General features: G+C 37.3%; 1 protein-coding gene across 3 annotated transcripts in view; it reads right to left on the bottom strand.

Annotated features, from left to right (window-relative positions):
• Positions 1-26763, bottom strand: part of INTS6 (integrator complex subunit 6) — a 108289-nt gene that overhangs the window by 37906 nt on the left and 43620 nt on the right. For all 3 annotated transcript variants that reach the window (XM_008152074.3, XM_028161363.2, XM_028161367.2), the window contains one exon: positions 5822-6005. In XM_008152074.3, coding sequence (XP_008150296.1) covers positions 5822-6005 — 184 coding nt within the window. The remainder of the gene's footprint in view (positions 1-5821; positions 6006-26763) is intronic.

Genomic DNA, 26763 nt, shown 5'->3' with positions numbered 1-26763 from the left:
TTGGTTCACATACTTGGGAATTACATCTCTTTAATATATAAGTGGTAGAATGTGCTTTTCTAAATTTCATTTGGCTTACATGCTTGAAAATTACCTATCTTAAATAAATTTCCTTTTTGAATATTTTAAATCTATAGAATTTTTAGTTCAGAAGCATTAAAATGCTAGTAATTAAGAAAAAAACAAACTAATAAAAGGATTCCTTAAATAGAAATTTTCAACATATCTATACCTGTGCTATCCCATATGTGGTCACTGGCCACACATGGCTATTGAAAACTAAAAATATGGCTAGTCCAAATTGAGATGTACATTAAGTATAAAATATACACCTGATTTTGTAGTCTTAATATGAAAATTACATAAAATGCCTCAACAATTTTAAATATAGATTTCACGTGGAAATAATATTTTATATATATTGAATTAAGATATTATTAAAATTAATTTCACCTGTTTTTCTTTAATGTGACTACTATAAAATTTATAATTACATATTTAACTTGTACCATACTTCTATTATGTGTTAATACAGACCAATACTAAAAAGCTTAACAACTAAAACAATCTTTAAACATTTTACAACATAATTTGCAATGAGCTTAATATGGAATTTTACAAATTCAACAATTCAACCAAACATGACTATATCATTGTATCTGACATACCAAATTACCCATATCAATTTATATTTAACATGTGATTTGCTAAAGGCTATTCAGAAAAGAGAACATTAGGTAGCAGTGTGATTCAAATCCTCAGAGTCAGCTTTACTTAGAAAGCAAGTATCATATAACAAATAACTTATCGTTGTACAATAATGATAGTCGGAATCATAAAAATACCTACCAATTACAGAGTGTCTATGTGCCTGGCACCATTCTAATCATCTTATTAATTTATTTAATCCTAGCAACAATGGTTGGGCTACTTTCTCCCAATAAGAATTAAGAAAACTAAAGCACACAGAGATTAACTAATTTATCCAAGTTAGTACACGAGTACAGCTAAGATTCAAATCCTTAGAGTATTAGAAACTTTAATCTGGGTATATTTTGTTCTACGGAAATCATGATGTTAATTTGAAATCAATATTTAAAACAGAATGTCTATATGGAGTCACACTTAATGGAAAGAATTAGTAAATTATTTTTTCTCAGGCAATTTAAAAATGTACATAAAACAATAAAGGCTGACCATCTTAATACACAAAGTATGTAGAAGACTATAGCATAAAGGTTAATATCGTGTTTCATGAAACTTAAGCATATTCCTAAGATGCCATTAAAAAACAAAAGTTTTTAAGTGTGAAATTGTGGGAATTCTCTCTACCCCCTAACCTGTGTCATCAATTAACTGATTAGGAAAATGTAAGTAAATGAGTTATGATCTTAGTATGAAATAAAATTACTAACAAAGATGTTTAACAAAAATTAGAGAAAAAGTGAATAAACTTGAGTGTGAATAACTTGAGTCACTTGGCAAATAACAAAAATCCATTAGTTCTTTTGAAAGTTAAAGAGAAATAGCAAATTTTGCCATCTTTACAAAGTGAGCCTATATCCTACAGAATGTTTCTCTTATTCTCTATGTAAAAACTCACCCCTTGGAATGGATGATACTTTGAAGCATAAAGTTTCTAGGATCACTAATTATATTTGTGCAGAAAACACACACCTTCAAGCCAAAAAGCTGGCTCACTTGTGGTTATATAGAATCCACCAAAATTAAAATTAAAATCTAAATATAAGAGCCTGAAGGCAGTAAAGTGAAAAAAAATATATACCCACCGAAGTCTACTAGACTTAGCATTTTAGTATAACAGAGAAACAAAGAAGTATTTCTAAGTTAGGCAACAGTCCTTAACAGAGGCTAAGTTAAACTGATTTACTCTAGAAATTGTCTTACAATTTTTATGAAATGCTTTTCATCCTCGATACTTCCACTGACGTCTTAGGCATTATTTTTTATTTGATAGCATCCCCCTGCCTCCCCGACACCTGCTTCTCCCCAGTGTACTCATACAAGTCCATTCACTTCCCCTTGTTCAGGTCAACTGGATAATTTAGGAATCATCCTTGATTCCTTCTTCCCTCATTGTCCTTATCTTCGGTTCTCCTTTGCATCAGATCTCCTTACCACTTCCAAACCTAGCACTTTAAACCAAAGTACAGTCATCTCTTTCTAGTCCCTGCTTCAATTCTTGCCACTTTACAGTATATTTTCATCTAGGAACTGAAGTGATCTTTCAGAAATAGAAATCAGATGTCACCTCCTATAAAAAGACCTGTAATGGCTTCTCGTTGCAGTAGGAAAATAGAAAATATTTATTATGACCTAAAAGGATATTCAATATTTGGTCCTTGCCTACGTCTCTACACCTGTTACTCTCTACTTCTTCCCATGTAAGCTCTAGTAACATCATCCTTCCTGTTGCTCTGAAAATACAGAGCATGCTCCTTCCCTTACTATTTCTTCTGCCTAGATCTTTCTTTACCTCATTATTCAGATCTCTACTCATATGTTACACTTGTTGTGGTGATCATTTCTCAACATATACAAATATTAACTCACTTATGTTGTACAACTGAAATAACATAATGTTGTATGTCAATTACACCTTAATTGAAAAATTGAGGGTGGATGAATATGCTGTAACAATAGTTTTAGCCAGATTAATATTTTTAAGACACACCAGGGCTGATTCAATTTCTATTCCAACAAGTGACATTAACTTCAAGGTTAGAGATATGCAAATGTAATTTATTTTTAAAACTGTTTTGTTTACTTCTTTACACATGATAACAATCTCCAAGGATAAGCAATATTTCAAAGTGATTCAAACGGGAGTAAGCATATTCCTTAGGTACATGGTTTAAAAAAAATGGGGGCACCTCCTCAGAAGACTTCCCAAGAATATTCACTCTTTCTCAACTTACTCTCTAAACCCTTACCCTATTATTTCCTTCACAATAAGCAGCACTCCCTACAATAACATTTATTCATTTTACATGCTTTCATGTCAGACATCCCAAAATGTAAGCTTTCTGACTATTGTTCCTGCTGTATTCCCAGCATCAAGTATAGTTATTTGGCCCTAGCTGGTTTGGCTCAGGGGATAGAGCATTGGTCTGCAGACTGAAAGGTCCCAGGTTCGATTCCAGTCAAGGACACGTGCCTAGGTTGCTGGCTCGATCCCCAGTAGGAGGCATGCAGAAGCCAATCAATGATTTTTCTCTCATCATTGATGTTTCTATCTCTCCTCTCCTTTCCTCTCTGAAATCAATAAATATATATATTAAAAAATCAATCAATAAGTGCATTGGAACAAATCAATGTCTCTCTCTCCCTCTGTCTCTCTACAGTCAATAAACAAAAATTTTTTTTAAAAGAATAGTTATTTGGCATAGAGTGGGTGCTCATTAGTTACGTGGTAGTTAAGGAAAAAATGCTTACGACAATTACAAATTTTTTTAAAAAGCATACATAAAAAATATAACAAAATATTAATCATTATTTTGGCAACACAGGCAAATTTCTTTCCAATTTTTTCCCCAATGAACATGAATTATTCTACAATGGGAAAAATAAATGTATACACGCTACTCATATCATTAAGTCTTTAAAAATGCACAAGAAAAAGTGCACAAGAATTAGTAGTGATTACATATTACATAGTGCAATACCAATGGATATTAGCTTTTCTGTTCTTTCTACCTTTTTGATAGATTTTTGAGATTTTAATCCTCAAAACTTTCTTTAGTGAAAAATAAATAAGAAAATATATTATTGAGATACTAGAGACCTGGTGCACGGATTTGTGCACCGGTGGGGTCCCTCAGCCTGGCCTGCACCCTCTCGCAATCCGGGACTCCTTGGGGGATGTCGGACTGGAGGTTTTGGCCCAATTTGGGGGGCTGGGCTGAAACCGGCAGTCCAACATCCCCTGAGAGATGTAGTAGTGCGTAAAGCGGCAGGCGGCCGAGGAGGAGCCCGAGTCAGGCGCTGTGCCACTCCCGCTCATCCTGGCTCTACTGAGCCTGCCGCCGACGCCGCACTGACCACCAGGGGGCAGCTCCTGCATTGAGCGTCTGCCTCCTGGTGATCAGTGTGATTTATAGTGACCGGTCCAACGGTCACTTAGGGTTTTATATACATAGATACGAAAAGCATTTGAGCCACTTCCCATTATGGCTAGCAAGAGCATGGAAAGAGGGAAATAAACTAGTACTTCAGGATGTATATTTGGGAAAAGCTTCCTCATTTCTTAACTAAGGTTTCTGGGTCATTAAGAGATATTACCAAGGGTGACTTCGGAATCTTCTCCTCTAGAGATGTTCCTTTCAAAGAATAAACAACATAACTTTAGTATATTACTGCCCAAAGGCAAGGACGTTAACTACTACATGAGGTTTTAGGTTCTTTTCAGACCCTTTCTGATTATACCACTCACTTCATTTCACACTCTGAATATTCTTGATGCTAGAAGTACATGTAGTCCCATAACTTTACCATAATTCTAAGTTCAAACTAAGTAATTTATAGTAAGGAATTTCCAAAGTGAGAATGTTTCAATTACAGCCTCAATGGCCTTCTTCAATCTGTTAAGTAAAAAACCTAGAGTTAAAAAAATAAATCAGGATTTTAGCAAAGCTGAAAACTAATATTTCCTGAATACAAATGTGCATCCACCCACAGAAACAATTAGGGCTGTCACTGAAAAATATTATCCATGCACAGAGAATTGTTAGCAGTGATTCTTCAAATTTAGATGACAGATAGGTTTCCCTTTAAATTGTGTGCACACATCTTTTTTTCTTTTGTAAATTAAATTGTGAAGGCATTATACGCGTTCACAAAAAAGTACTTCTATTAAATGAGAACATTTAATAATAGAATAACAACTTCCTACTTCACATACCCTTTTTGTCTGTGAATTTTGCAGATGTCCAACACCCGTGAAATTTTAGAAGGCATCTAAAGTATCAATTAGACCTTATATTTGTCTTTAACTTAGATAGCTGGCTATGAAGGAATCTCAATAAAGTACCAACTGTGTCTAGAGACTATGCCACAGGTCCCTGACACAGGTGAAATAGTGGTATGCCAGACTTGGATATTTTACTGTTAAATTCCTTCAATAAGAACTAAAATGCTCCATGAAAGCAAGACTACTATGTCATATTCACTACTGAAGTCATAGAACAATGCTTGGTACACACTAGGTACTCAATACATACTTATATGAATTAATCCACCTGTTAGCTAATTCCACAATTACATGAATTAATCCACCTGTTAGCTATTACATGTTCTGTTTCAAGAGTTTTATTAATGTTAACTTAGCATATTGACTACCTGGACTAGCTGGGTTTGACCTTACTACCTGTGTTTACTCTAACACATCTAGCTTCCTCTTTGCCTCTGGGGAAAACTGCATTTAGCCAGGCTTTAATCATTAGATGCATAATGGATATTGATATGATTCTCAAAACATTTTTCACAAAAAATAATTCCATGACATTTGTAAATCATTGGAAATCTTTTAGATAAGAAAATAAGTTTAACAACTTCAAATACCAGCACTTTCTATATGGGCAGAAAAATTACCATTCATTATTAGATCCAAAAGTATTCATATCCTATTCAAATCAACGCACAGACCTTCATCAATATAGTTTTAAAACCATATGTGACTACTAATTACTAATATTATAACTTGTTAGATAAAAACAAACATGGAGTTTTTGAAATGTACATTTTAAAACATTCAGGTAAACTCTGCTTTAAGTCACTAAATTACTGCCAGCAAAAAACTTACCGCCTGTCACTTCACACATTGGTGTGATTGCAGAGTCATCTAAAGGCACACCTGTCAACTGTTCTGATTCTACTGACATGGTGCCAGGCAACCGCAACACTAATGCAAAGAGTCTCTGATCCCAACGAAAAGGTTCCTTGGTCAATTCACTTCCAGGCAAAGGAGAATTAAGAGGTAAATGGAGCTGAAAGTAAGGGGGGAAAAAAACAATAAGATTTCCACATGCTACTTTTCCCAAAAGGCCACATTAATTACACTTGTATTAAAACTACATCATGAGTGTCCTATCACTCAAAAAACAAGCCCAAAAGCATTTGCAGATATAACTAAAATAGCACATGCGATATTTACTTCAATTTTCTTAAGCTCTTCTCTGAAGATCTCAATTGAAAGAAATCTAGAACTGTAATGTTTTTCAGATTTTAATTCAACTATCCACCAAGTGCTGGACTGTTTTCAAATAATCATATTTCATCATCAAAACCACCCTTTTTATTCCTATTTTCTAGATTAAAAAAAAAAAAGGGTCTCAGAGAAAAATTATTTTGGCCTCCTGGGTATGAGTCTGTACTTTCTCTATTACACTGCAGCAGTCCTAAACATCTCCACAGTTAATAATTTAAATATGCTTCATTTTATACAAAATATACATTTCCAAAGCATTTGCAAGAAAGTAAATTTTGTCACTCTAATTGCATATTAAATGTTATTAAAGGTAATGATTCTTAACACATCTGAATAAAAACAGAGAGGGTTTGGGGTTGTTTGCATCTGTTTTTTCCCCCATCACCATTAAACCCCCATACCCTCTTTGCATGTGTTTTTTTTTTTTTTTTTAATGTCTCTCCTCTTCCCCAATAGACCTGCTAAATCATAATCTAAGATTCTTAAGAATCTTGAAAAGCTTTAAAGTGATTCTAATGGGCACCTCTGTACCAACAGAGTAACAAGATAATCCACACATCAATCTTAGCATAACTAAATGGGGACAACCAGACAGGGTATAATGCAATAGGATGTAAAACATTAAAAGGAAAGAAAAGGGGGAAAGGGAAAGGGAAGGGGAAGGGGACGGGGAAGGGAAGGGGAAGGGGAAGGGAATGTTGAACCGACATTTAATCAAGTCCTAACTACCAGTTTACGGGGAATACTGGGGATTATAGGAGGATCAAGTTTAACACCACCACACGTCAACAATCGGTCAAATCCAGAATGCAAGACATCCACAGGACAGATGACCTGGTTCTTCCAATAAATTAATGGCATGAAAATGTAGAATAGGAAGTGAGAAAGGTTGGTGGAATTGTTATAGAATAAAAGACAAAGAAAATCAAAAGGAAAGATTTTTGTAAAAATCGGGAAATTTTGAAATATGTTATTGGAATTATAAACAATATTTTAAGTGTGATGATGACACAGTCCTTAGGAAAACAAAAATCTTTATCACTTATAAAATTTCTAAAAATAAAAATAAAGACCAGAATCAGCATACTGAGGAACTTATTTATACAATATTGGAGTTTTCTTCAAACTACAGAACACACTAAAATGTTCACTTCCAAATTAAATTGCCAAATTTTTTGCTACTTTCTTCATAAAGACATACTTGCATTGCTTACAGCCTTTCTATTTCTCATCTCAAGGAAGATTTCTGAACTTAACAAATTATGGATTGAAGTCATTCTACACCAACATAAAACTCAAGTTTCTTCATTGATTTACATCAAACCATTAAAAGAAAATCAGATTCTAGTCTAAGGAAGGGTCCTAGTAAAGCTCTGCAAATCTGACACCTCTCTCCAAAAGATTCATGCCAAGAGAATATGATTCTTTTATCAAGATCAGCCAAGATTTTGTGACCATAGATAGGAGTCATGAGCTCTTCCTCTGGCACTGACCCTACTTAAGGCAGAATTCAGAGGAGATAAGGAAAGAATGTTGGAAGAAATCTGGCCAAGATATTCTCTGAGGAAGGTTCTCTACCTCAAAAACTCTGTGATACTTTTAAAACAGCTCAGGAACTCCAAGCTATTACCTCATCCTGCCAGAAGATAAATAAGAAAGCCTTTACTCCAGACAAACCACCCTTGTACTACGGAAGCACAACTACTGGGTACTTGGTCCTTTTCTCTTTAAGATCACAGAAACATCCAAGCACCAGTGACAGTGGCAGAAAAGGGTTTCAACTGTTAATGCAATGCTCTGAGATGTAATAGATACATGGAACTATCTCAAGAATCCAGTGGATAACAGCACTGCATAGACCTCAATATAAGTGGTGAATAGAATAATGAGACCCCATACTATAAACACATACAATACATATACAAACAACTAATCTGATATCTGACATACATACAAACACACAAAACTAATCAGATAATGATGAACATCTACAAAGGAGACAATATATAATGAAATAATTAGCATTTGGCTGTATAATGAAAGATCTAGAATGTATTTCAATTAAAACAAACAAAAAAACAAAAAGGGTCACAAGCATATTTTGTACATTTTATAAATCTGTCAAATTTAATTCATTTTCCTATTTTTTATTAATTCCTACTAGAGGCCCAGTGCACGAAATTTGTGCGGGGGGGGGTGGGGTGTTCCTCAGCCCGGCCTGCAACCTCTCCAATCTGGGACCCCTCGAAGGATGTCCTACTGCCAGTTTACAGGGATCGGGCCTAAACCGGCAGTAAGACATGCCTCTCACAATCCGGGACTGCTGGCTCCTAACCGCTCACCTGCCTGCCTGCCTGATTGCCCCTAACCACTCTGCCTGCGGGCCTGCTCGCCCCCAACTGCCCCCCGCCGCTGACCTGCTCGCCCCAAATGCCCCCCCTGCCTGCCTGCTCACCCCCAACTGGCCCCCTGCTGGTCTGCTTACCCCCAACGGCCCCGCCCCCCCACCAGCCTGATCACCCACAACTTCCCTCCCCTCTTGGCCTCTAACCGCCTCTACCTCGGCTCCACCACCATGGCTTTGTCCAGAAGAATGTCTGGAAGGTCTCCTGGAAGGTTTCCCAGTCTAATTAGCATATTACCCTTTTATTAGTATAGATAGAGGCCCAGTGCACGGGTGGGGTCCAGCTGGTTTGCTCTGAAGGATGTCCCGGATCAGGGTGGGGGTTCCCTAGGGGCGTGGGGCAGCCTGGGACAGGGGCCTGTGGTGGTTTGCAGGCTGGCCACGCCCCCATGGGGTGAGGGTCCCCGCTGGGGGGGCGTGGCCAGCCTTGGTGAGGGGCTGAGGGCTGTTTCAAGCTGGCCACACCCCCTTAAGGGAGGGGGTCCCCAATGGGGTGCCTGGCCAGCCTGGGTGAGGAGCTGATGGCTGTTTGCAGGCTGGCCACAGCCCCTTCAGGGTGAGGAGTCCCGCCGGGTGCCTGGCCAGCCTGGGTGAGGGGCTGAGGGACGTTTTCAGGCTGGCCACACCCCCTTCAGGGTAGAGGTTCCCACTGGGGTGCCTGGCCAGCCTAGGTGAGGGGCTGATGGCTGTTTGCAGGCTGGCTAAGCCCCCCAGCAGGGACCCTCACCGCATGGGGGTGTGGCCAGCCTGGGTAAGGGGCTTTTTTTTTCCAGCGCCTCCTTGAGCGGAGGCCAGGACAGGCTGGAAGCAGGTATCTGGAATTTATTTATCTTCTATAATTGAAACTTTGTAGCCTTGAGCGGAGGCCAGGGCAGACCAGGGCGGGGGGTGGTGGGGGGTAGAGGGACAACCCAAGCCTCCTGCTCGCTCCAGCTCCATAGCCACCGCCATCTTTGTTGGGTGAATTTGCATACTTGCTCCTGATTGGTTTGTGGGCGTAGCGGAGGTACGGTCAATTTGCATCTTTCTCTTTTATTAGTGTAGATTCCCATATCACTACCCTCTGTCATTACTGGAGAAGAGAGAGGAAAATCCCCTATAGCTAAAATGTGCTAGTTTAAATTGGAAGGAGTAGTAGCAGACAAACAGGGACAGGAGAAATATAAAAAGCATGGAAGAAAATATTCTTAGAAGGGTTGAATTATTCCAAATCTAAAGTCTACAGTTGAAATTTTAGCAATGTTTTAAAATCACAGAGAAGTCTCTCTGAATACATGGACTTTGAGAATCAAAGTAAATTGCATGTAAATCAATAAGAAAAACATAAAATTAACCTTTAGAAAAATATGCATTAAATATGAATAGATAATTCCCCAAAGTGAAAAATGGACACACACAAAAAATACTCAAGGAAATCCATACAGCCTATAAATATGTGGATATATGCTCAAATACACTAACAGCAGATAATACAAATTAAAATATCAAAGATAAAATTTCACACCCATCACATTAGCAAAATTTAAAAGTATGAAAATACCAAGTAAAAGGATAGGCATACATAGCAATGGGAACTCTCATCACTCCTATATACAGTCATTCTGGAGAGCAATCTGTAATGTCTGGTTAGCTAAAGATGAGCATACCCTAGGACCCAGCAATGTCATCTCTAGTTATAGAGAAACTCTCATGTTTATTTTCACAAGAAGCCATATAAAAGAACACTGTCTACAGCATTATTGTAAATAGAGGGAAAATGGAAACAACCTAAAAGTCCAATAAGGGAATCCTATATAATCCTATATAATCAAAACCTAATATGCTAAGTGTCTGGTAAACTGGTCAGCTATTCAACCAAACAAAGTGTAATATGCTAATGATATGCTAAGGCCGCTCAACAGCTCGCTATGACGTACACTAACCACCAGGTGGCAGAGAGTCGACCGGTCAACCAGTCACTATGACATGCACTGACCATCAGAAGGCAGATGCTCCAACTGGTAGGTTAGCTTGCTGCTGGGGTCTGGCTGATCAGGACTGAGCAAGAGGGGCCGGACACACCCTGAAGCCCTCCTGCAGCCCCTCCCCGGCTGGCCAACCTCCTGTGTACCTCCCTGGCCCTGATCGTGCAGCAGGCCTTTAGTCAATAAACTGTGATCTATTCATAAACCAGAGCTGAAATGAATAAACCAGATTTCTAAAATTCAACACAGATCTCAAAACAGTATTTTTTGGATAATATAACATAAATAGAATTTGCTTTTTTTGGCTTATTACTTCTTTCATTCAATATTACAGGGTGAGATTCATCCATACTGTTGCATACAAGTGTAGGTTATTCATTCCCATTGCCATACAGCACATGTGGGGCAGGAGGGAGGGGAATACACTTTAACTTACCTATGTTTTTTGTTGAAAGGCATTTGGGTTGTTTCTAGTTTGGGTATATTATGAATAACAAAACCATGAAATTATAGTACATGTCTTTATAGAAAACATATATATGCATTTCTGCTGGATATGCACCTAGAAGCATTATTGCTGGGTTAATAGTATATGAATATACTTACTTTTATTACATACTGCCAGTTTTCCAACAGGGTTGTACCAATTTATACTCCAACAAGCAGTGACCAAGAATACCAGTTGTTCCATATCTCCTTCACCAACATTTAGTTTGGCTGCCTTTTTCATTTTAGCCATTTTGGGGTGTGTGTAGTGCAGTCTCAGTGGGATTTGAATTTCCCTGAAATCTATAGAAGCTGAACACCTTTCATTCATTTCTTGGCCATTTTGCTATGCTCTTTCATGAAGTGCCTATTAATTTCTGCCTACTTTTTAAAAATTGAGTTACCGTTTTCTTATTGATTTGAAGGATTATTAACATACTAGAGGCCAGGTGCACAAATTCATGCACAGGTGGGGTTCCAAGAGTGGGGGAGAGCGCAATAGGTCCTCCGGGTGGGCAGCGGGACACCCTTGCGGATCCAAGATCCGGATCCATTCCACTGACATTCGCATTGCTTGTCGGAAGCCACCTGGTGGCAGCTTTTATATTGTTGCTTCCTTGTGGAGTGTCTAGGGAGGGGAAACAGCCACAGCACCCAAGGCCAACTTCCAGGAGGCCGGCAGTGCTGTCAGGATCATGCTGGTGGTGCTGGTCCGTCAGTGCCTGGACTGTTCTCTGGAGACTGGACCTGCAGAACTACTGAGGGAATGAGTGGCTGCCACTGGGCTGGTGGGCTGCCAGGATGGGTTGGTCAGCTGAGCAGCGATCCCGCTGTGGGAGCACACTGACCACCAGGGGGCAGCTCCTGCGTTGAGCGTCTGCCCCCTGGTGTTCAGTGCATGTCATAGTGACCGGTCATTCCATCACTTAGGCTTTTATATATTTAGATTCTAGATGAGTCCTTTGTTGGATATAGGCATTACAAATATCTTTTCCCACACTATGACCTCCTTCATTATTTCAGTGGTATCTTTTGATAAATAGAATTTGTTATATTTTCCTTTCATGGTTAGTACAATACTTTTGTGTCTACAATCATGAAAATGTTCTATTTTCTTCTAAAAGTTTTATTGTTTTCTCACATTTAAACCTGAAATTTATTCAGAATTGGGTTTACTATATGATATGAGGTAGGGGTAAAGGTAGATTTTTTTTCTCTCTAATGGATATCCATTCACATAGCCCCATTTTTGGTTTTTGGTTTTAATCCTCGCCTGAGGATGTGTTTTTACTGAATTTAGAGAAAGAGGAATGGAGAGGGAGGGAGGGAGTGGGGAGGGAAAAGAGTGGAGAAGGAGGGGGTAGAAAAAGAAGGAAAGGGAAGGGGTGAAAGACAGAGGGGAAGGGGGACAAGGAGGGGGAAGGAGAGGGAGAGGGAGAGGGAGAGAAACATGGAGCAGTTGCCTCCTGTATGCACCCCAACTGGGGATCAAATCTCTCGAACTACACTTCAACTAACTGAGCCACACGGGCAGATGTAGCCCTGTTTTGTTTTTTTAAAAAGATCACCCTTTCTCTGCTGCTCTGGAACATCACATTATCTTCAATTGGTTGACTATACAAATGTGAGTTTATTTCTGGATCCAAACAAATATGAGATGAAAAAGAAGGCACATTTTATAAAGGCAAAATGGCACACAGACTAGCATCCATAGGTACTGTTAAATAATTACTTAGTATAGTCTTATATATGTATAATATATACATGTAGTGAGACATAAACTGGAAGGCTACACACCAAATTCATGGTAATTGTTGCTTCTAGGATGGGGAAGAGGAAAAAGTAAAACTGAGTAGAGGAACAAAGGAAACTATACCTTCACTATCTGCAATGTTCTGTTTCATTTGAATTTTTAAAAATCTGTAACATAAAACTAATTGTATGTCAGGTAAATATGCAGAAATTTTTATCAATTATTCTTATCTAAAATAGTATTAATATGGAAAAAACTGTAAAAAGCCAGTAAATTAATCAAATAGTTGAATAATCTATACCTCTTTTATGACAGTGTCATTATTTTATACAAAACCCAAGAAAACTTCATACACATCTCAACTCAATAAAAGGTAAATCAGATATAATCACTAACCCCAATACTCAGACATTTATAAGAACGCTAACAAAGTTCTACTTGATTATCTATTAAAATATACTGCAAGAAGTTAGACTATTTCCCTGAAAATTATGTCTGCTTCCACTCATTTTTTATGCACCTCCCAAATATTAGGTATGTTGAGACTCTGGAGATTTAAAGATGCATAATAAAAATATGGTCGCACTACTTAAAGAGTTCTGATGAAAGGTTCTATGTTCCTAAAGGAATCTGTTTTAGAGATGTGTTTAAGGATAATATAACAAACAGAAAGAAGAAGAAAAAAAATCACCACAGTATGGCACCCTGGCCGATGTGGCTCAGTTCTCTGAATACCATCCTGTGCACCAAAAGGTTACCATTTAATTCCTGGTCAGGACACATGTCCAGTTGTGCATCCAGAACTGGTCCAAGTGCATATGGGAAGCAACCAATCGATGTTTTTTTCTCTCTCTCTCTCCCTCCCCTTCCTTTAACTCTAAAATTAATAAAAAATATTTTTATTAAAAACAAAACAAAGAAAATCACAGTTCTGGCTATCAAGATATTTATTAGGATTTTTATTTCTGAACAGTTGATAGGAAAATAGTTTTATAATAGCTATTTTCTGAAACTTAATTGCAGGAAACTTTAGTATGAAATTTCAGTGTCTAAACTAATAATGCTAAAAAAGTAGTCATTAATTACAACCACAAACTTACTATTACAGTAGGTCCTCAGGTTATGTCAGAGATCGTTCCTACAGCGCAATATAACAGGATTTTCACCGTAAGTCAGAACCCACCTACATAAGCACCTACATCACTCACACAGAGCACATACACAGCAGTAATAAAGTGAAACAGTAAAAATAATTTAAAAGAAAGATAACAATTCCTGACCTTTACTTGTGGTAAATAAATAACAAAAACATAAAGCACATATGGACATATGTTGAAATGACGGAACTTTTTTTTTTATAAATAAATGGGAGATGGCAACGTAACCACGAAACAACATACATCAAGTCTGACGTAACCCAAGGACTGCCATGTATATGGCAGACAGTGTGCTAAACCCTCTATATACATAGTTCATTTATTCCACAGATAGTATTATAATTCCTACTTACAAATGATAAAAAAAACAAACACTAATTCTATTTAATGGAAAGAAACTTTAATTATAAAAGTGACCACTTTAAGGGGGGGAAAAATTCAGATCACAGACTTCTGAATCAATCTATTAATTTTAAGCCACTAATTAATATTATTAACATTTTAGATTGCTTGTCTGTTTTTATAAAGCACAATCCTGTGCCTTCCCTCCAGTTACTCTTTTATCCAATGGAAAGAGGCAGCAATTCACTTTTCTCCCTTTTGCTGGTCTCTTCCCATTCTCTAGTACATGGGTAGTAACAATAAAATTAAACAATAGTTAACATATTGATGGCTCACTATGTGCCAAGCACCATTCTATGATCTTTTCATATATTTATAATAAATCAATGAGGTAGGTACTATTATTATCCCCATTTTAGAGGCAAGTTGTAATATAAGATTGTATGTCAGGAGACATCTGTTTGGAAAATACATGATTCAAGTTTAGAGAATCTAAGGAAAACAGAGAATTTTAAGAATTGGATAAATAATGTGTAATTCAGTAGTAAAATAATTTTCCCATAACTATGATATTGGTCTTCATTGGGGTTTCCATAAGATTATACTTGGCAAAGCTTCAATCTAAACGGACTAATAAGCGAAGAAAATTATTGTCTATACTAACAAAGTTTTACTTTTACTTGAATACAATTGAGGTTTCTCTACATTATTATTTAAAATAATTAATTTTATTGATATCACAGTCCAGATATCTTAAGCAATTATCTTAACAACTAACAGAAAAGGAAATGTAGCTCCAACTTAAATTTAGGAAGACTATTTTTCCTGCTTTCCTTTGGAGATCTATCTTATTGCCTTTTCACCTTTGAGTCTTTCTAGAATTTATTTTAAAAAAAAAGAGTAAAATTTATTTCTCCATAGGCATAAAAAACAAAGGCCAGATTAGGTAGGTGATAGTCTATCATTAGGTATGCTCAAACTTTCTGTACATATAAAAGTACAATTTTCCCTTTATTTGTTTTACGTTTGATTATGGTTCGGACTCTAATTATTCATGACTTTGCTAAGACTGGACTAAGGCTCAACTTAAATTTTAATTATTTAGTTACTAGAGGTCCAGTGCACGGATTCGTGCACAGGTGGGATCCCTTGGCCTGGCCTGCAGGGATTGGGCTGAAACTGGCTCTCTGACATCCCCTGAGGGGTCCCGGATTGTTCTCGGGGGACGCACCCTGGAATCGGACTCCCTCCTCTCTGGTTCCGGGTGCATCACCTGAGAACCTTAGCTGCCAAGTCACCGCTGCTTGGCAGCACCTGCATTGAGCTTCTGCCCCCGTGGTGTTCAGTGTGCATCATAGCTACCGGTCAGAGCGTCTGACCCCTGGTGGTCATTGCGCATCATAGCTATCTGTCAGATGGTCGCTTAGGCTTTTATATATATAGATAGATTTACTAAGCGCTTACCATAAACATGGCATTATTTCAGGATTTAATAAGGATTATACCAAGCCAAATAAACAAGATTGGAGATAAAGTTTTAGCAAGCTCACTTTAAGAGAAACTATTATAAAACCTCTGCTAATGAGGATCTTATACATTATTTATTTTTTAAACTTACAAAATGTAAAAAATAAATAGAAGTCAACTAACAGCAAAAGAAGATTTAAAAAATTTATATTTAAAATGTCTTTAAATCAGGAACCCAACATATTTCTCCTGGCATACAACCTAATGGGCTCCTGAATAATGATCATATCAGAGCTTTTCATAAATGTCAGGATTGACTGGTTTATTCCAACACTTCGGAGGTGTCTTCTTGCACTTGGGATATTCTGCCAACTGGTTCTATTTGTAAAGTAATTCAAATTATACATCCTTTAGTAAGTATACTTCCCACCTTGTTTTAATGACCTATTTACCGGCTGCCTATCCCACCATTTTAAAAGAGGTCAAGGAAAGGTATCTGATTGTTTTCTATGTCCCTCTCCCCTCCCCCTCATAGTATCTGTCAAATGAAAGCATGAGGCCCTCCCATTCCCACAGCATAAGGAAAGTACAAGAGCAAGAGGAGCAGAGTAATGGCTGTAATCAGAGCACAAGCACCTCTCTGTGTCCCTCCCCATCCAAGACACATACTGATGTGGATTAGACACACAAACAGGGATTCCACGGTCATGTATGCAAAACATTACCAGAACATCACAGAACTAATTAGTCCTATTTCCAAGAGCTGGAAGTGTTGTTCTGTCCCTATGTATCTAAGCAGCTAATTATGGCCCTTGTATGTACCCTCACATAGAGGACACAAAGACATGAGCTGCAAAACTGCTTGATACCTAGAACAGGACTGGAGAAACAACCATTCTATATGTTGAACCCATAACAACAATTCCATCTAGCTCAGTGTACAGTACTCATAATGACAATTTGCATATGGGCATACTTCCACTTTGACCCACAAAATATAACCTCATAAATTCTTCTCTTATTCAGAGATACAAAGAACATGACCATATATTTCTTGCAAAATTTTGTTTACCTCACAAACCAAACCACCATTTTTCTTTATAGTTTAATGCACTGGCTAATACCAATGAACTTGGCATAGTACCAAGGAAGTAATTAGGTCATTATTAATATTCAATTTTTAATTGTTATCATTAGAGGCCTTTTATAAAATAAGAATGGGATCACAAATCAAGCTATAACAAAGGAATTATTTAATGAAAGGTGACACATCAGACACTAATTTCCTACCTTCAAGAACATGTAAACAAATAATTGTAATATGGGGATGAATTAGGGAAGACTCACAGAGAAAACAGCATCTGAGTAAGTTTAAAGAATGAAAAATTTACTAAAAATCTATAAACTATTGCAGATTATAGGGAATATATAGAGTGAAGATCATGATAAAAAAACATGAGAAGAAACAATAAAAAACAAACAATGGGATAAAAACGTAAATGAAAATTCAGGACTGCTGGAGGGTTAAGTACAAAGAAGAAGAGAAACTGAAGATTTTAGGAAAGCCTCTAAGAATGTGTAAAATTTTAATATGGGGAAATAGAGGAATAACATTCAGGGAAAGGGAACATGCAAGGAAAGAAACCGGAAACATTCAGAAAATAGTAGCCTACTTTGGGTCAAGTTTAGAGAAAATATAGAGGAATGACAATGAATTTTTCTTCATCTGCTAGTCATTTTCTAGTCTTTTCACTCTACTAAAATAACTCACACCATTAGTCATCAATGATCTTTTTTTGGTCATTGTGGTAGATGAGTGTGGTAAAAGTATTCTAGGCCTCTAAGTCTTAACACAGGCCTCACAGCTTTGTTGTCACCTCTTAGGAGCCAGCTGCCATGTAAAGAAGCTTGAACTAGACTACTGACTGATGACAGATCACATGGAGAGACAGAAGCCACAGGGACAAGAAACAAGGTACCCACACAACTGTGAGCAGCAATGGCCAGACAAATAAATAAGGTTATCTTGAGTGTTCCAGACCCAGCTAAGCCCCCAGCTGAATAAAGCCAACCCAAAGAATCTTGAGAAATAATAAACTGTTGTTTTAAACCACTAAAATTTAGGATGATTTGTTAAACAGAAATAGGTAACCAAAGGAGTCATAAAAACGAGTAGAGATTGTTCAGATTTGGCTTTGCAGCAGCATTCAAAACTATGTACCACTTTATAGAAATACATTCTTTCTTTGGCTTTCACGCTGAAGTACTTTCATGGTTTTCCTCCTCTCCTCTCTCTGTCTTCCACCCAAACCCTCAAATTGGAATACCTAGCCATTAAGTGCTGCACATCTTCAAGACTCAGTCTTAAGCCTTGGCCAATTTATGCTCTAAATCCTCATCCTGCCTACCCACAGCTTCAGTTGATATATATACTCAGATAATATTTTAAAATTTTCTATGTCCACCATAGATTTTTCTTCTGAGTGTCAAATAATCTCCTGCCTACTTGATATTCCCGCTGAGTGGCTCTAAGGTTCCTCAAACTAACACGTTCAAAACTGAACTCACAATTTTCCTCCACCCAAAATAGTACTCTTTCAACATTTCCTAGCTCAGTGAATGGCATCATAATATACGTATCCAGTTTTGTAAAAAGTCATCTTCCTTTCCTTATACCGCCAAATGTCAGCAAATTTGGTTGATTTAGCCTTCTAAGTATCTCTTAAAACTTGCTTCTTTCTATCTCTTCTATCATCACCAAATTCCTTGGCCAATGCAACAATGCTTGCCTAACTGGTCTTTCAACAGTCACTTGTCTTCCGCCAAATAAAACCCTTGCTTTTATATTGAAAACATTATTTAGGATGACCTCAGAGCCCCTGTGTGGTATCAAACCCAACCAACCTTCTTTTCCATTTTTTACAATAATTCCTCTTCTTTATGTCTAAGTCACTTTAGCCTTCTCCCAATCCCTCATTCTTAAGCATACTTCCTTTGGGGGAAAAGCCTTTGAACAATCTCTCTGTCTGGTATAACTATCCTTCCACTTTTTGTGTAGTAAATCCTACTCATCTCTTTAGATCTTAGCTTTCTATGAGCTCCTTGACTAAATGTAGTGCACCCTTAATGTAAACTCTAATAGCACATATTCCTCCTTTTTGTTGGATTTATAACAATTGCAATTTCACTCTTATCCATGTGACATATTTATTAATGCTTATTTTGTCAAAACTAGACCTGTGGAGGCAGAGTTCCTGCTTGTTTTTGCTCACCATTTGCTCTTAGAGCCTAGTACAATGACTGGTTCCATAGAAGAAACTCCATATACCTAAATAAATAAATGGATAGATAAATAAGGTGCCTGGATAGGTTGTGAAGGATACTAAGGAACTAGTGGACAATGGAAAGCATTGAAACATTGTAAAAACAGAAAAATATACTCAGTGGTATGCTTTAGAATAACTATTGCCATATTATAAAAATTGAAGGAAATGAAGACAAGTTAGGGAGCTAATGTAATACTTTTGAAAAAAATCATTAGTGTAATGGATGGTAACATAAATAGGAGTGAAAGGAAAAAATAATAATAAAAGTAAAAAGCAAGGTACTGATACCAAAGACAATTACTGAGGAAAAAAGATAGTACAGTAAAACCTTATTATAACGAACTAATTCGCCTGAGGGGGTGTCCATTATGTAATAAACGAGGATTTCCAAATGCATTATGTTAAAAAACTGACAAATTAGTTTACCTGTTTTTACTTCCATTTGTTTAATAAACTAAAATTAAGTATGCATGAAAAGTTTAAGTAAACAGAAAAGTCTAATACATGTATTGCTGTAATTTTAAATTTATACTGAATAGACCTAGTAAATGTGTGCATTCCCCAGTCATCTCCAGTAAACAAAGGCACATGGCTGGGGCGTGGCTTAGCGCACATGAAACATCAGCCAGCACACATTAAAACTGCTGCAGAAAGTCACACCACACAACAACAGAACAAATTAGCACACACAATGTGATGTGATCATGTGCTAATCATTCCCCAAACACTGTTTAGGAGTGGTGACTCTTGGATTTAAAAATGTAGACTAGAGTTGTAGATATGTAATATTTATGTTGGCGAAATTACTAAAGTGTTTTTTCCAACATATGCCTATTCGCTAAAATTTATTAAAAATAAGTGAATTAATTAAAAAAAATAACCTGTAATTTAATTATAAACAAATCTTGGTTAAAAGCATTTTAAAATTAATAGGGTATTAATTTTCACATACGACATACAGACTGGAAATTTTGTCCCTTAAATCCAAAGTCTGTTAAATCGAAGCCCACAAAATCAAGGGCTTACTATATGTATGTGTGTCTTAAGGCCCTGACACCTTCACTAACTCTACGGTTATAGTGATGATTTAACATATTCAAAATGATGTTACAAGGTACTGTAATATATGAAGCAAGATTTAAAAAAAAAACAACACTACAAAACTAAGTACCAAATACATACACACTAAAATGTTTTTCGCAAAAGTACAATAACATTCTCAATTCTAATGTATATAGTATCCAAATTACTCAGAATCTAATGTAAAACATTTAAATTAAAATAAGTTATAAAGTATTAGATCAGAAAATTAACTTAAAACACACTGGTAAATAAACATAAAAAAATAGTAAAAGCTTTGTGAATCATGTTGAGGGCCATTATTTTCTAAGTAACTAGGAGCATTTAATGCTTCAAGCACAAAAACATATCAACGAACTTCCTACAGTGTATTATATTATGTTCCTATCTTCTGGAAACAGAGTATAGCCCACAAAAATAACAATAACCTTTTCTTGATAATTCAAAGAAGTAGGAAGAGAAAAAAGCTTCAAGACTTCTTGTTCTTACCAAATATTAACAGAAATCAGAAAGTTAAGGGTTTCAATTAGATATCCTACATTGAATCAACTTATTTAATCCTCCAACACGTCTATTACCTATAACTTAGATTCTAAGGTGTATCAATTTAGTATATTTCTTTGCTTCCCCAAAATTTAACATTAATGTACATAATTTTTTTCCAACAAAAGAACATTAATTATCCACACAGCTGCACATCCCTTTCTTCTATATCAAGTTTCATAGAATTCCAGTATCACAGACTGAGGCTAGGTCTTCTCCACATTGGGTCTAGAGGTTCTTCTGAATCCCCTTTGGCCCTTAGAGGTTAAGCAGAACACCAGAGTCATATTTTATAGCCTGTGCTTATGATCTTAATCTCCTTGGCACCTTTACTTTGAAAACTGTAATTTCAAGGTATATCAAAGACTACTAGTATTTCATTTGCATTTCTATTTGGTTAACCTTATATTATTTTTGTATTCTCTTTATTTCAATTATAAATTAGTAGATGCTAAAAAAATTACTCTATGCTTCCCTTTAAAAGGTTAGCTTTGGGCAAATGTTTGACCATTGAAAATTGTATCCCTCATCTTCCGAAATTTGGCAATTTCAACCGCCTTTATTTGCATTGCCTAATGTAAGTTAGGTGACCTAATGTTGTATTTTATTTTTGTTTCAATGCTAATTCACCGTAAGGCAAAAATTTCCCTAAAAAGTTTCAGAAACAATTAGGGATTCAAATTTGTCTTAAACTTCTATGAGACTTCAAATTCCAAATAGATAACAGCATATGTAATATATGAACCATGTTTGGATTCTGATTCAAACAAAACAATTGTGAGACAAGTAGGGAAATTGGGATATAAATTGGATATTAATTTTACTTATTGGACCCTTTCAATTTTTTGTTAAACTATAAAGATAAATCAACTTTAAATCAATTAAATTAATTAAAATCAATTATATTTAAAAATTAAATTGAATACATTTTTTAAAACCAAATAAAATTATGTTAGGCTATAGAACACTGCAGATACACACACATATATAAATATATATTTAGATAGCCTATGTGTTAAGGATAATGCATACAGAAATATTTATGGGTGAAATGATATAATGTTTGGAATTTACTTTAAGTATTTCCCAAAAAAGTGTGTATGGAGGTAGGAGCAGACCAGATGAAACAATAATTATCCTGCAAAATGTAGACAATTATAGAATCTGTGCAAGAGCTCTTAAGGTTTATTACTTCATTTTTCCAACTTTTGTGTATTTTGAAAGCTCCATAATAAAAGTTTTTTAAAACTGGACATAGGTGAGTTAATCAACAAAATTAAAAATGTACACAATTATACCCAGGCCAGTGTTCTAAGTGGTTAGAGCATAGGCCTATGCACCAAAGGGTTGCAGGTTCGACCCCGGGCAACCAATAAATGTGTCTCTCTCACATGGTTATCTCTCTCTCTCTCTCTTTCTCTCTCCCTCCTCCTTTCCACTTTAAAAATCAATGAGGCGAAATTACACAAAATTAAAAGCCTCTGTGGGAAGGAAATGAGAATGAGAAGGAAAGTATTGCTTTTATTACTAGTGTGCCTGTAAACATAATTATTAGCCAAATATTTATGGTGCTTAAACTGAAATGTTTTAACTCTTTTAAATAGAATATAAAAATCTCACCTGACATAAGCTGCTAGTAAAGCAAATAATTTAACTCCTGTGAGAGCTAAATGATCCATACCTACGCAGTGACACAGGCAGTACCATAAACAAGTCCATTAAAGGTTATTTCCTGGTGGAAAGCCAATTTCTCCTGATTTCAGAAATGCTAAAGAGGATAGGGAATAGATGGGTAACACTTCTTAGAATCAAAGAAACAAAGAATTATCATTTGGGGGTAGAAAGGATAAGGAAACCTTGACACAAAAAGATTGATAAAATGGTCCCAAGTTATTGCAGCTTCTAGAAAAAAACACACCAAGATTTAAATTCACATTCTCCCACTGAGCCACATCATTGTTACATATCTGGATTCCCATGTTTACACTGTGCCCATACTGTTTTTCTAATGACCTTACAGTAAATAATTTCAGATTGCTACTTTCTGGGTTCCTATGTCTGCTTACTTACATCACTCTTTTTGTGTTATCAGCTTTGTCTATAAAATATATAAACATATACACACACACACACATATATATATATGGTTGGTTTAACATTAAAAATTAATCAATGTAATACACTATATTAACATGATTTTAAAAGAAAAATCATGATCATCAACATATTCATTTAGCAAAATTCAATACCCATTCATGATTAAAAAAAGAAAAACTCAGAAAACTGGTAACAAAGAAAAATTTCCACAATCTAAGTTTTAAAATATACAAAAAAAAAATCTACAATTAACATCACACTTATACGAGAAAAGGTTTCACTCACTATCTCATCCTCCAAGATCATAAATAAGACAAAGATGTCAGTTCTCATTACCTCTACCACATTAAGGAGAGAAACAAAGACAGGCAAATACTGGAAAGGAATAAGTAAAACGTCTATGTTCACAGACAACATGATTTTGTGTCCAAAAAAAAGAAAAAGAAGCAATCTAGATAAAGCTATTTAATAATAGGTGAATTATTAGGAAGGTCACAGAATACATGGTGAAAATACAAATATCAACTGTATTTCTATGTACCGGCAACAATCAAATTTGAAAGTTAAAAACCAATTTATAATAGCATCAAAATATATGTGCAAAATGTATACAATAAAAACTACAAACATTGCTGAGAAAAAATAGACTTAAAAGATCTGAGCTATACCATGTGCGTGGGTCAGAATAATCGATACTATAAAATGTCAGTTTACTTACATTCAAATTAACTTATAGATGCAATATAATTCCAATCAAAATTTCAATAGGCTTTCTTTTTAAAAAAATTAACAACCAGATTCTAAATTATTATGAGCCCTAGCTGGTTTGGCTCAGTAGACAGAGCATTGGCCTGCAGACTGAAGGGTCCTGGGTTTGATTCCAGTCAAGGGCACATACCCAGGTTGTGGGCTCGATCCCCAATGGGAGGTAGCCGATCAATGATTCTCTCTCATCATTAATGTTTCTATCTCTCTCTCTTATCCCTACCTCTCTGAAATCAATAAAAGTATTTTAAAATTTTTTTAAGTAATAAACTTATATGAAAACTCAAAAGAATCTAGAAAAATCAAAATTTTGAAAAAGAAAAAGTTGGAGACTTAAACTGACTCCAAAACTTAAAAAGTTACAGTAGTCAAGACAATATTGTACAGACTAAAGACAAGACACAGAGATCAACAAAACAGAATGGAATGTCCAGAAATAGATACACAAATATGAGGCTAACTGACTTTCAACAAAGATGCCACCCAATTCAATGGGGAAAGGATTACCTTTCAACAAATGGTACTGATACAATTAGTTAACGATGTGCTAAAAAATGTACCTCAATACTTTCTTCCCATCATACATTAATATTCTAACGAATCATAACCCTAAAATTATGAGCTCACACTATAAAACTCCTTGAAGAAAATACAGGAGAAAAATATTAACCCTGGCTTACGCAAAGATTTCTAAAATAGGGCACAGAAAGCAAACTATAAAAGAAAACATAAATTAGAAACATTTGCTCTTCAAAAGACACTGTGAAAAATGAAAAGGCTGGGAGAAAATATTTGAAAAAAGCATCCAATAAAGGACTTGTATCCAGAATATGTAAAAGAATTTTCTAACTCAATAATAACAAGACAAACTACCAAGTAAAAAATGGGCAAGAGACAGAACATTCACTTCACCAAAGAAGATATACAGATGGCATACAAGCACATGAAAAATGTTCAACATCATTAACCATTAGGGAATGCAAACTAAAACCAAAATGAGATACCACTTCACACCCACTATATTGTCAAAAATTTTAAAGTCTGAAAAAAATTCAAGTGTAGATCAACTAGAACTCATATATTTCTGGTGGGAATGTAAAATAAAATAGTACAGCCACTTTAGTAAATAGTATGGCAGTTTCATATAAAGTTAGATATACACTTACCCTATGAGTCATCAAATGTGCCCCTAGATAAATACCCAAAAGAAATGAAAGCATATTTCCACAAAAGGACTTGTATACCAATGTACACAGTGGCTTTATTCATAATGATCAAAAAAGTGTGTGTGGGGGCGGGGGGAGGCAAATGTTCTATCTGGTGAATGGATAAGCAAATTGTAGTACAGCCATAAATGGAATACTACTCAACAATAAAAAGGAACTACTGATATATGCAACAATATGGATGAATCTCAAAAACATTATGCTAAATGAAAGAAGCCAGACACAAAAGACTAACATACTATATAATTCCCATTTACATGAAATTCTAGAAAAGTCAAACTACACACACACACACACACACACACACACACACAGAGAGAGAGACAGAGAGAGAGAGAGAGAGAGAGAGAGAGAGAGAGAGAGAATCACAAGTCAAGTGGTTCCAGGGTACAGTGATATACCAAAGGGACATAAGAGAGAGAGAGAGAGAGAGAGAGAGAGAGAGAGAGAGAGAATCACAAGTCAAGTGGTTCCAGGGTACAGTGATATACCAAAGGGACATAAGAGAACTTTTTACAATGACATGTCCTATATAATAAAAGCTTAATATGCTAAGTGTCTGGTCGTCCATTCAACCAATCAAACCATAATATGCTAATGATATGCTAAGGCCGTTCAACTGCTCACTATGACGTGCACTGACCACCAGGGGCAGACAGTTGACCAGTCACTATGATGTGCACTGACCACCAGGGGGCAGACGCTCCAACCTGTAGATTAGCTTGTTGCTGGGGTCCGGATGATGAGGATTAAGCGAGATGGGTCAGACATGCCCTGGAGCCCTCCCACAGCCCCTCCCTGGCTGGCCAACCTCCCGCGTCCCTCCCTGGGCCCGATCATGCACCGGTGGGGTCCCTCGGCCTGGCCTACACCCTCTCACAATCCAGGACCCCTCGGGGGGTGTCAGAGAACCAGTTTCAGCCCAATCCCGCAGGCCAGGCCAAGGGACCCCACTGGTGCAAATTCAGGCCTCTAGTATTTTATATCATCACTAGAGGCCCAGTGTACGAAAATTCCTGCACTGGAGGAGGGGCCCCTCAGCCCGGCCTGCTCCCTCTCACAGTCCTGGAGCCCTCAGGGGATGTCCTACTGACGTCTTAGGCCCGCTCCGGAGCGGGTCTAAGCCACAAACTGGACTCCCTCTGTGGGAGTGACCAAGCTGATCAGGGAAGGCGCTGCCCTCATCATCCCGCTGCTGCTGCTGCTGCCACTGCCAGCTGCAGGGGTTGCAAGACCTGAGCCCTGGGCCTTGCAGGTGCCTGAGCCCATGGCTGCCATGAGCCCACAGCTGCTGTGAGCCCCGGGGCTCACGGCTGCCTGAACCCACGGCTGCCACAAACCCACTGCTGCTGTGAGCCCTGGACCTCACAGCTGCCGGGGCTCACAGCTACCTGAGCCCCATACCTCACAGCTGCCAGGGTTCACAGCTGCCTGAACCAATGGCTGCTGTGACCCCAAGGCTGCTGTGAACTCCTGGTCTCACAGCCGCCAGGGCTCACGGCTGCCTGAACCCATGGCTGCCATGAGCTCTGGGCCTCGCAGCCACCAGGGCTGCCTGAGCCCACAGCTGCTATGAGCCCCGGGCCTCGCAGCTGCCTGAGCCCACGGCTGCCATGAGCCCAGTGCTATGCAGTGCCGGCCCCCCTACCTGTGTCCGCTCTGAGGCCACCGTGCCGGCTCGGGCAGGCTCCACTGACTCTGTCTCCATCTCTGCTCCGGGCCTCACCAGCACGTGCAACCTCCTCCTGTTCGGTCATGACCCGTTACTGAGTCCTGGCCTAATTTGCATATTACCTCTTTATATAGAGACTAGAGGCCCGGTGCACGAAATTTGTGCACGGGGCTGTGTGTCCCTCAGCCCAGCCTGCAACCTCTCCAATCTGGGACCCCTCAAGGGATGTCCGACTGCCCGTTTAGGCCCGATCCA

Source organism: Eptesicus fuscus, chromosome 8, assembly GCF_027574615.1.
Source record: "Eptesicus fuscus isolate TK198812 chromosome 8, DD_ASM_mEF_20220401, whole genome shotgun sequence".
Taxonomy (NCBI): Eukaryota; Metazoa; Chordata; class Mammalia; order Chiroptera; family Vespertilionidae; genus Eptesicus; species Eptesicus fuscus.
The sequence above is the reverse complement of the archived record's forward strand: the minus strand, read 5'-3'. Positions and strand labels throughout refer to the sequence as shown.